At 33.5% G+C, this 12,605-nt stretch overlaps 1 protein-coding gene across 17 annotated transcripts in view; it reads right to left on the reverse strand.

The window, feature by feature from the left end:
* Nucleotides 1-2,700: 2,700 nt before the first annotated feature.
* The window catches only part of LOC119079366 (potassium voltage-gated channel subfamily KQT member 4), a 98,188-nt gene continuing 88,283 nt past the window's right edge, over nucleotides 2,701-12,605 (reverse strand). For 16 of the 17 annotated variants that reach the window (XM_037187226.1, XM_037187232.1, XM_037187225.1 and 13 more), the window contains 2 exons: nucleotides 5,970-6,175; nucleotides 2,701-4,791 (listed from right to left, as the gene is read on the reverse strand). In XM_037187226.1, the coding sequence (XP_037043121.1) occupies nucleotides 4,666-4,791; nucleotides 5,970-6,175 (332 nt within the window). In that variant the 3' untranslated portion in view covers nucleotides 2,701-4,665. Of the gene's footprint in view, nucleotides 4,792-5,969; nucleotides 6,176-11,306; nucleotides 11,586-12,605 lie in introns of all 17 variants that reach the window. The other variant, XR_005088158.1, reaches the window with a different exon arrangement.

The raw sequence follows: 12,605 nt of genomic DNA on the forward strand, positions 1-12,605 counted from the left end.
TCGGTAATTTCTATTTCTCGGTAAAATCTTAATTGAAAACTTTAGAAATATTTTTTTTTATCTTTTCCAATATAATTTTAAAATACAATTTTATACTTCGCTTTCTTAGCTTTTTTTTCTTTATTTTTTAAATTTATTTTCTTCTGTAAAGCTCTTGTACCATTTTTATGATCCCATTGCGGTTATCTATATTCACTTAATCTTATTCTGAAATTTGTACAAAATACTGCCGTTTCTTTAAATACTTCGACCAAAATGATGTTCTATGTTTCATGTGAAGTTTTTCTTTAAATTGGTAGTTCGTTCTCGCATTATGATTTGAAATTTTTGGCATAGCCAGATTCTCTGGAAATATAAATGCATGTGCGGGTAGAGAAATCATAAACATTTGGACTTAACGTCGCCAAAGTGTCGTTTCTCTTAAAGCTAATAGACATCTACAAATTGTTTAAACTCGTGTAGTTGTTTCGAAGACGAGATGTCAAAATCTATATAAAGCTGCTCTAGGTGTAGGCGTCTGAAATAGGGCCGATCTATGGGTTACTTGTTAAAAAGAAATGTCTAACTGTAAATTATCTCTAACGCAGGAGCAATGAACAAGAAACTTTATTCTGATTGGGTCATCAAGATGCGTTTCATTTACTTTCAACGAGCAGACTGAGTATTAATATTACTCTAACAGCATCATTTACTACTGAGTTTCCTTTAAAAATTGTAATAAAATCAAAACGTATGATAACCGTAAAGATTTATGTTATGTTAACGTTAATTTTAATAATTTAATTCTACCTTTTTAGTGACACGATTCGACTACAATTAAAAAAAAAATGGATTTCAAACCAAGTTTAAATCATTGTTCTTGAATCACTTATTTGGGAGTGTTACTATAAAAGGTAAACCGAATCCATAAACCCTGGATTACAGCGAGCGAGTTTCTTAACACTGCAAGCACAAACATTCACTTCTTGTATGATAAACAATCAACGTACATACACTGTTCGTGTCAGTTTGAAATTATTTCCAATTGCAGAATAATCGTGTCGCAGAATAATCTTTGGCTTCTATTGTTCAAAGTACATATGTTTGAAACAAAATCATGTACTTCTCTGTTTAAACACTCATTTTACTATATAAGAACATATATTAACCGTAGATGGTTGCTTATTTATTTCGTAACTGTCGATAACAGATGATTACCTGTTTCAACGGAAAATTTGAATTTTTTTAGTGTGGCTTCTTAGCGATTGCATAGTGCATTTTGTGACAAATTTCTGAAAATTTGACCATCGGTAAACATGGACTTTCAAAGTCTCATGCGATGTGGAGCCCAAAATTTTAGCCCTTCCCCTTTTCCTCACACCTCTTTAAAGTTTATGAATTATTGTGAAGTCGCAATGATTCCATAGCTATGTATAGCTCAAAGTTTTTTATGACACAATTTGGTTTTCCGGATTTTCATGAGACTTTTCCGAGTTTTTCCGAAATGTCAGAGAAAAAGTTGAGTTTCAAAATGAGATAACTCGTGAAAATCAATTTTTACAAGAAAAAGATGTTCAGAAGATTTGTTCGCCATGACATTCTCTACAGAAGATGGTCAAATATTCAGACCTTTGTCAGAAAATACACTATGCAATTGTGTTTTGTATGAAGTGGAACCTCTACTGTTCATTTTTCGACTGTTTTTTAAACCTTCTGGTCCTTCACCCCTTCTACTCATATCGCTGCAACCGTTAAAAAGAGTCAAAAAAAGCTCCATAATTGTGCAAGGGTGTCTATTCACTTCAATGTCTATGTTTATTAGATAAAATCAAAAGCAATGATTGAGAGACGAAATCCACGCGTTTAGTGGTATGGTTTGTAGCGCTGCATAAAAAAGCGGTCGAATCCGATATTTTGAATTTTTGTATGAGAATTTACATTCAAACAATGATATCTCCGCTGTTTTTAAAGAATAAAAGCCAGATTTTGCTAGGTCTGGAGTCTGGAGTTTTATCGATTGGCATACTCATTTGTGTAAAATGTTAAATAAAAATTTTCTTCTAATTATTTTACACAAATGAGTATTCCAATCGATAAATCTCCATAAAAGATGCAAACCTAGCAAAATCTGGCTCTTGTTCTTTAAAAACAACGGAGATATCAACGTATCCCATACAAAAATTCAAAATATCGGATTCGACCGCTTTTTTATGCAGCGCCACAAACCATACCACTAAACGCGTGGATACTATACTTTGTGCTTATAGTTCTGATGTTCCGTTAAGTCCGGTCATGTTTTCCATTACTGATATGTAAATCTAAATTGTGCGCCATCTTGTGTGTGTTTGATGACGTTTAGTTAGGAAGGAGATCTCATTCAAATTTTTGAGCTACAACGTCCAAAACTCCGTTTCGTCGTCGTAAGATTGTACTATTGTGTGTACAGTGTACTACTCTACATTCTCTGCAAATCGATGATGAATAAATGATAGTAGTTGTCTGTGTGAGTGTGGTTGTGTGGGTGTGAATGTAACAAATAAAACGAAAATGGATTTTAAGAAATGATAAAATTTGTTTTTAATAAAATAAAAATGAAAAGAATTTTTTTAACAAACCTATCTAATTAATTGTCCTATTTAGCATTTATTTAGACATAATTTAACAAAAATAAGTTTACGATTAATAATACAATTTTTCGTCTAATTTTTTCCACTTTTTTTAAAATAATTTTTCTCCTTTAAATTTTTGTATCAACTTAATGTAAGATTATTGTCATAGAGCCCGAAACTATCCATTAACAATAAAAAAAATCACATAATTTCCTTTCGAAGTTTTATTTCGTTAAATTTAAAATTTCTTCTTTTGTTTCTTTTAATTAATTGAACAACAAAGAGTTTCTCCCCTCTCTTTTAACAACAAAAAATAATCGAAGAAAATAAATTCCAACAAATTAAACATAAATCTGAACCACATTGTTGTGCATAAAAAAATATTTATAAACGGAATCGAATTCATTCAACCACTTTGATCTAAGTTACTAGTTTATAGATTGAACTTTTGCTTGAGGTTTTAACTTTCCAGAGACTGCGAACATACCATCAGCGTAGTTATCCTAGTCTTTTACTTCTTTTCCTCGATGTCATTCTTAATCTACTATTTCAATACATTTAACAAAGATTTTTTTTTGTCATGTATGGCCGAATAGGGCGTCTCTCATTTTTTGTCATTGCTATCGATAACAGATGATATAGCCGTCTCGGAAAAGTAACTTTTATATTTTATAACATTGAGTTCGTGAATTATATACCTGAAAAATAATTCAAAATTCAGCACACAAGTTGAAAAATCCACAAAGATTATATGTTCCACGACAAAAAAAAATTGTATCGCAACGAAAGGTTGATCCATAAAACATTTATTTGAACGTTTGCGAAGTGAAGAAAATTAAATTTAGCCACAGTATTATAGAGGACACTCTATAAGTTAGTAGTTTCTATCTGTACGACTAAGAGCAGACCTTTCGTCATTCCGCTCATTTGGGCGTTAGGGCAATCTCAAAAACAAGTTCAGTTTGAATGAACGACTTTACGTGACTTCCGAACCAATTCTCGAACTATGCAAATGCTCCCTGAGGAGAGTTAGACAAATAGCTGATATTTCGCCTAAATGTAGGCTATACACGAATTCATCTTAGTTTGGTTACGTATAATACGAGTCTTTCAGTGTTTTAATGCCATCAAACAAGAATTGAGTGAGTTTTAGAATTTTGAAAAAAATGGACTTTCGTCTGACATAGACATCAAAACCCGGTCCTTTTCGGTGAAGGGTCATCCCGTAACATCTGAGCCATTAGGTGTGTATGTAATGTTTCGTTTCAAAAAGTAAAAGAAAAATATTTCTTTTTAAGTGGTTTAAGTGATGAGTCAATTTTTGAAACCCGATCTGAGTTTGGCCAAACACAAATCCTTTGAACTCGAACCGATGGTGTCTGCTTATCCATGTTTTCGAGTGGTAAGTACGTTCGACTTATGAGTTCAATAATTATCTATAAAATTCAGATAACGTACATCAACAGTACGATTTCAGTGGTATTTTTGTGGACCGATGGATTTCGAGCATTTTCAGGTATTATCACGAAATGTGTACTAGCCTTAAAATATGTTTTGTCGTGTTGTCGCTGTGTTTAGTATAATTAAAATTTACCATTTGCAGACTAGGTCGAAGTTAAAATGGTAAATATTGTAGGCAAGATAAAATTCTAAATATTTTCAGTTGTGTAATGTATGTGTCGGTTGTTTTATTACGTGAAACCTCAATCGAAGCGGAAAATTCTAAAAGTTTGTTCCAATAACAACTATAATGCATATAATAGCTTTTCATTTTTTAAATTAATTTTATTTTAATATCAGTCTGTATCTTAATGTGTGGTTTCTCTTTTTATATTTAAATCTTCTTTTTTTTACATTTTAAATATAATTTGTCGAGTTGAGAATTCTAATTTTGTTTAAATTTGTTGCTCTAATTTATGTCGATTTTTCTTTAGTTTCTTTTGTTTCTTTACTTCTTTCAATTCGCTTAAAAAGATTTCTAAGTTTTTATTTTCCGATAAGATTACTTTAATAATACGATTGGTTGAGTAATTGAAATATCGTCAAATATACATGGAATTGAATTATAAACCCAATCTCATATTCCTTCAGGCGTCATTTCAGGTGTTAGTAAATCCATCGATTTTTTGTTACCGTTGTTAGTGTTATTATTGCCACTTTTACCATCGCTATCCAATCGGGTTAGGTTCACCGATGAATTAACCTAAACGAATTCAAAATCAAAAATTTCAAAACCACTTGATTGGTGTTGATATTAAAAAACAAACAAACAAAAAATTGAACAACAAAAATTGGTTTCTGAATAAGCAGGAAAGCTTTTTGATTGACAATAACAGGTGCGCAGTGTGTAGGGAATTTCAATCTCACAGCTTGAAGTTTTTCAAAATTATTTTTCTCGGCTCCCTGTGGAATTTTTTGAGATAACGTTGTATGCAACTCAGTGATAAATGCTCAAATATTGGAGAACTAATTCCCATAATTTCCAAAACTTCCTCAAATCCCCAAAGCTCCCTGAAATTCCCAAAATGATTTCCTAATCTATGTTGTTTCCACCCACTCACAGAAGCACTTCTTGTATTAACAGAAGATCGAGAGAGTTTAGGGCTGCAGCCTTATGTAGGACAACGTTTGTGCCAATAAGGCTTCAAAAAAGGCATTTTTAGAAAAGGATTCCATTACTATGGGTAGTGGTATGTCTCGTTTTATAACAGATTTTTTAACATCTTCCTTCTTTTTGTCAATGAAAGTGTAAAAGAGGTATGGTCTATTGTCCGCCCGGAGGACATAAGAATTTGATTTTCGTCCTTAAACGCTCTCACTTTCATATTATTTTGACATAAAATGTGAGTGCGTTTAAGACGAATTCGCCGGTCGACCATACCTGTTCTAGACTTTCATTGCTTTTTGTATGGCCCATGGTTCGTACTATTTGTGAATATTATCAACTATGTTCTGGTTGGATTCCAGCTTCCCATTTATTTCGAGCCAAGTGTGGTTGAATTTCATTAAAATTAACTGTCGTCGAGATATCCTTTTAGAAACGGTACGTATCGCGATTTATTTCTCAAATCTATTACTCCATCCGTTTAAAACATCCTGTTGCGTTAGATAGGAAGTCTTTTACTTCATTTGTTAATACATAATTTTACTTATATAAGAGAACGTTATTCGGAGCTCATCACTTATTGTGGTCATCTTAGTTGATAACAGTTGTACACCCGTTTCTGAAAGGTTACTTGCATTGGATTTTTTGGATTAAAACTAAATGTCCTTAATCTCCAAGAAAACAATGTTTTTATACCTCTTATCTATAGCATATCCCCCACCAAACCCAAAATTATGACACAAAATCGAAACATTTGAATTTTATCATTAATTTACCGGACTCATCGGTGTAATGACGATTTCCGTTTTGGCAGCTGATGCTCGAAGTAATGCTGTATCTTCAGTCGTATCATCGATATCGCCATCCTCAATATCCTCATCACCGTAATCGTCCCATGGCGGCGATTCTGGATCCATTTCACCCTCACAATCCAAATCTTCTTCTTCAATATCTTCTTCCACTTCCTCATCCATTATTACAACTGAAAATTTAATGAAAACCAAATATTCAATTCATTTTGTTCCATCGAATTCGTTTCAATGTTAAACCAAATTTCGAATATGTCCGGTGATTAGTTGGGTGGTGGTAGCATTAATAAAGCATTAAAACAATGTGAGTCATATCGATATTAAAAGGTAGGATTATTCGAAATTTGTTTGCGGTTTTCATATTGAATTTTCACACAACACAGTTAAAACACAACAGATCGTTCGGTTAGGTAATATTTAATTATTGAAAATGCAAATATATATCCAGCACAATAATTGAGGTGTGTGAGACAAACATAAAATGAAATCTAAAAAAAAAATATTTTGCTCGGTTGTCCGTTTTATGAATGAAACACTTACACATCCCAAACCAAAATTAAAGTTAACAAAAAGACACAACGTTCAAAATAAATGAAAGAATAAGAAAACGGTGCCGTTGCGACGTTAGGAATCAATTTCACAATTTGATCTTTATTTTAAGCGGTGTTGTCAGTATAACATTTGAATCTGTTACTTCTGTTGTTCAAAATTACGCTTTGTGTCCGATACAAAATCTTGTAATTCAATAGATTCATCCTACATTTTACGATAAAAGATGATGTTTTAACCGAATGTCATTGTTTAATTTTTTCGTTACGGTCGATAACAGATGATGAGATGTTTCTGAAAGGTTTTAGGTACATCGACGGCTTCCCATTTTAGACAAATTCTGTCTTCGGTTTCCACTTTTCCGCTTACATCAATCTAAAACATTTGAATTCTCTAATGAGGCGGCAAGCAATGAATGTACAAACCAGGTATGGTCTGTTCATACAAACCGGAGGACAAAGCGATCTCATGAGAGGTGAGTTTGTTTATATGAAATCGCGATGTCCTCCGCTCCATACAAAGTTTGACATTCGACTATACCTTGTGTTGACGTTCATTGGCGGCAAGCCCTTATTGTCTCTATTACTTCTTTGATTTTGGTGTTTCAAACAGTGAGATTGAAAATATTTTACTGCAACTGTTCCCTTTCATTTGTCTCATTTGTTTCAGCTGCATGCGCAAGGTCAAGGACAAGTTCGCCGACTGTAAAGTCATATTGATTTTTTTTGGTTGAAGTCGAGGACAGTAGTGTATCAGATTGCGTCCAAGTTACTTGTGGCACTTGAAGCTTGTCTACGGATTGTCATTTCATCAATCCATTTGCATATCCCCTGCAGAGATGGATTATCTAGGTTGAACGTTAAACTAATATGTTGCGCCATTCATAAATATGTCGTCGGTAGCATCATTGTATAACATAGGTTCTGATTTACTCATATCTTTTTCGCACCTGCACATAACGATCCATAATTTATTCAAAAATCTCTACAATTAATAAACTAATTGCACTATCAACTGATTAACATTCTCTAGATCTGCCACATCGTCGACCCAATTACAATTGAATGGTTTATTTAATGATAATAATCAGTAAACCGCATTATAAACGTATACGACCCACAGTTACCATCACAGAAACAAGTACACCAAAAAAAATGAAATTACATTTAACTTCTATGTTATTGACATCGATAAAATACAATATTTGTTTCGAAATAATAAATAGAAAAACAACAACCAAAATTGAAATCACAAAAGGAAAACACAACAATGAATATTTTATGGTGTTTTAGTTAGACAGGGGTTCCGACGAGAGGGGTATCTTAGGAGCAAAAATGGTGCTGAACAGAATCGTATAACCATGCAAAAAACAAAGTGAGTTTCAGTTCAAGTATTAATTTCTTTATGGTTTAAGTTCTGAACGTGTGACGTGTAACGAAAAACACAAACAAAATATTTGAGATTAAAATGTTAGGTCAGGGTGGGATTACTTCCGCTATGTTTGCGGAGGCTAGGGATTAAAGAATGTATTTTAATCCCACAGACATTCGTAACAACGGTTCGAAATAAACTCCGAAAATTAGAACGCAACAACGGCAACAACTCAGTGACTGACTTGATATTTCCGAAGTCTTTTAATCAAAACATTCAAAAATCTTCGAAGTGTCCGGTCATTTCGATACACAATATTCGTCCGTTTTGTTAAACATTTGACGTCATGGTGGATTTCACAGTTGGCAACGGCGGTGACATAAACGAATCATTTCAAGTCGATCAGGATCAATATTAGTTACAAAAACTCGTAAATTTCATCTAACTTCTTTATATTTAATTGTAATAATTTACTTATCTCAGACCGTAAATCAAATCATCGTGTGGCTGGTCATCAGGGTACGACTTCGCCACCTCCTTCACGATCGTATACGAATCGCAGTCCCGCTTAAGCTGTCACAGACGGCAAGCAGCTTAAGCAGCTTTACTATCTGATCTATTACTTCATTTGATCGAAGATTTTCAGAGATTGATTTCAGAAATCTTCTACTTCATTTGTTTTGAACATGCTTTTTGCTGTATAAGACTTCCCTAGTCAGAGCTTGTCCTTTATTCTTGCTGTCGTTGTCGATAACAGATGACAGCCGTAGGACTATTTGATTGTTTAAGCTTGCCAAAATATTTCCACACACTGAAGGTCTTGTTTGAGTAGCTGACATCGACCGGCTGCACGATACTATATTTGGTAAACAATTCATCGCGTTCAAATATTTCGGTTGAGTAGAGAATGTTTAACTTTGTTGGATTGTGATCCTGGTCGACTTGCAATGTTTCTTTTCCGTGTTCAAATCTCGTCGTCTCATCTAAAAATATTTATTTTTACCAGTTCGAAACGTACTGTACTGTATCCTAAAGATTTAACTTTAGATCCATATATCTGGCTGTACAGATCCTTATGAACAAAGTATAGAAACACTGAGTATGACCTCATCTTAGCGAGTTAGACTACAGAGCTAAAGTTTGAAGACATCTTTACATTACCGCAATTTCAATTCAGTATTCTAAATTTGTTTGAAAAAAGGACACTATATGCGTCGCATCCATCGCTACAAATCGACAATTAGAAATTAGCTAAAGGAAAATGTATATGTGGCCGTTGCGACTATTATTAATAGAAAAATGAGAATTTTATAAATATTGCCAAGAATATTGCGAAAGTATTTCCAGTGCAGTGGAGAAATTGCGAAAATGCCAATGCACCTCGAACTTGGGTTCCACCAGACGCACCTCTTGTCTGAATTTTACTTTAACATTCATGCATCTTATCCCTTGTGAGTGGGTGATATCGGAATCTGGGAATTACCCATTTGATTGCCTATTCCGATTCCAGCTCAATTTCTTGTCGCATTGAAGCCATATAGTTATTTCAGTCGTCCGGAAATGGTACACAAATAAACGTCTTATATTATGTATGATAGGTATGTACTTCACCTCCATAACCACATGTATGTGTAGTATATATAATGGTCTGGATATCAATTTCTCAATATTTTCAGCCGAAACAAACAACACATTTAGAATTAATCGCCGAAAATATAACCAGTTCCTATCATAATCGATAGAAAGCAGACAAAATCTGAGAGATTTCCCAGTATAATGTTGTTCGTTAAACTAGCAGTATGACGCCACATTAATAAAAAAGAGTGACGTCATTCGAGTTCTTTCATTTTTTTCTCGTTGTTTATATGGACTTCATTCCATGCTGGTAATAATACGTGCATGAAATTTTTAATTTAACATTTTACTGCACATATGTGAGTACTTAAGGAGAAGAGTTTAATCGACGTGATTACAGAGCTGGGGCTAGAAAAATAGCAATTGAATGACGTCATTATTTCGGATATGAACGCTGTCTTTCCGAGTGTCTTCCTTATATGCTGTTATAATCAAATTAGTAAAGGATTGTAATTTTGCTCAGATTCCAAAAATTTACAAGACAACATGAGTGTTTCACAAATCATTTTCAAATCATTTTTCTTGATTGGAGAATTGTCAAAATGTAGACATGAAATTGTGGCTAGGGTTGTTGCCCAGATTCTTTCTTTTTCACATTGATTGAAGCTAAGTGTTCATCAACTTTGACTTCTAATGAAATTTTAAAAAAATTAACAAAATGTAAGCGTTGTTTGCCCCTTGGTGTCTGCTACTCTGACTTCCAATAAAACCACAAACAGAGGAAATGAAATTTAATAAATTTTAGATTCATGGTGGTCCACAGATGAGATGGGGGGATATCCAAAATGTAGAGTTAGGCCCTTGATCTTTAAACAATTGATCATTCCAGGTCTTGTTAACGCTCTCTTGACATCCTTTTGCTTCAATTTGAACCTTTTAGAAACAGAAACCTTATCACAACAAAATCATTAAATCTATTACTTCATTATAAAGTATCATTTGATACCAAAAGCTATCACTTCAATATTTCAGCGATACTTTTCGATATAAAAGAGTATTCCTGTCATAGCTCGTCGCATATTCGTATTGTCGATAGCAGATGGTTAACAAAACAATGATCCAGTTTTCCTTTTTTTTTATTTGAGTTTTGTTTTGTTTTGTTTGAGTTTTGTTGACTAAAGATTTTCAAACATCTACAAGTAGGTGTCATAGAATTACGAAATGATGTATTTGGGTCATGATGTAGTTACACGATTTTTTCTAATCTATTGATGCAGACAACAGTAAATTTACCTTGCATTTTAGCCTTTCACAGACAGCAGCATATCATCAGGGCAGTCATTGAATTTGTGACTTGATTTGATCGAAGTTTATTCGAAAGATTTAACACTTCATTTTATTTAACATGCATTTTGCTATAGAAGACGGTAGTTTCGAGTAGTTGTCGATAACAGATGATACAGCCGTCCGTAAAAGGCTAGTCATTCAGTTTATTGTTTCATTTTTAAAGTGAGATACCCCATGGTTTTATTAACAGCCAACATTCGATTTAATTAACCTTTCAAAGACGGTAAGCCTGTCTCCCAATATAATTATGTCGAGTCAGTTACTTCTTTCGATCCGAATTACTATTGTGATCAATGTCGATTAGAGAAGGCATAGCTGTCCGTGAAAGGATAACAATTAAAATAATTAAATGCAGACAGACACAAACACACACACCACATTTTTTTGATTGAAATTTAATCAAAATTAAAAAAGTAAAAAAAAATTGGAAAAAAGAAAATCCAACGTAAACAATGAACTCACTATGGAGGACGAATATTAGTGTGGTGTAAAAACATCAATGAGGCCATCAAAAAACTCAATTTGGGAACAAAGGATTTATCTCGATAACCTTTTTGCTGTTGCCTGTATTGTACGCATCTACGAACATTTATCTAAATCAAATCACCGCCGAAATGTACCGATTATTGTAAAAAGTAAACAGATTCTCATCGTCCCAAATTAAATTATTTGTTTGACTGCATTGATTATCTCTTTGATGTTATAGCGACGTTGAAGATGAGTAGCCATCATATGATGCTGCTGCAATATTACATTAGCATTGTGTTAAAAATAAATATTACGTGACACAATATTAATTCACATTAAATGGAGGGATTGGTTGGTTGGTTTTCACTAAATTTCGGATTTTACCACTATGTTGGGTGTACTGGGGGGTAGATATTGTTTTTCCGTTATGATGACTTTTATTTTCCATTTTTTTAATTATTTATTTTTGGATGCTTTTTTAATTAACCTTTCAATTTTAATCGAATATATTCAGAGGATTTGTGATTTTTGTTTAAATTAAATTGCGTTTCAATTAGTGTGATTACTAATTTTGTCGCTCGGAACCAATAAATCAGAGGTGGATTATACCAATGTCATATTGCTTACATAAGAAACTGTAGCAGAACGGATACAACTCTACATAATTAACGAAGAGGTTGGCGTCGTTGATGACTTCGCTGCATAATTAATTGTGTTTCAATGTCCTTTCCATCACATAAACTGGGTGAACCAAAGACGGTGAACATAGCCACAGTACAGTACCATTATTCTTTAGAGGGATTCTTTTGAAAAACAGCCTACCGAAATCGGACGCATTTTCTATTGGAATTTTTTATATGTGCCTAGAAAGGACTTCGACCCTACAAGCCAAAACCACTTTCAAAAAAATTCTTCGAAGTTTGTGTGGCTGGTCAAAGGTGAGCAAAAACCGAAAAATTGCAATTTTCTTACAAAAATTGCTCCAGTTACACGAGCCGTACAGGGTCGTGTGGGGTGTCATTAGAAAGGTAATCACATGTACTATTGAGCCGAATAGGGTCTTGTTGGGTTTAAAATTCATCCACACTGAAATATGTGCAGATAAAGTTTTTAACCGAAGACGTACACTGTTCTTACTGAAATTACTCGAGGTACACAAAATGTACATGGTCGTGTGGGGTATCATTTAAAAGGTAATTTTATGTGCTTTTGAGCCAAATAGAGACTGATGTGGTTTGGATGCATCTATGATGAAATATGGACACTTAAACATTTCAACTTCTTTTTCATCGC

The sequence above is a fragment of the Bradysia coprophila genome, unplaced genomic scaffold, assembly GCF_014529535.1.
Source record: "Bradysia coprophila strain Holo2 unplaced genomic scaffold, BU_Bcop_v1 contig_324, whole genome shotgun sequence".
Lineage (NCBI taxonomy): Eukaryota > Metazoa > Arthropoda > Insecta > Diptera > Sciaridae > Bradysia > Bradysia coprophila.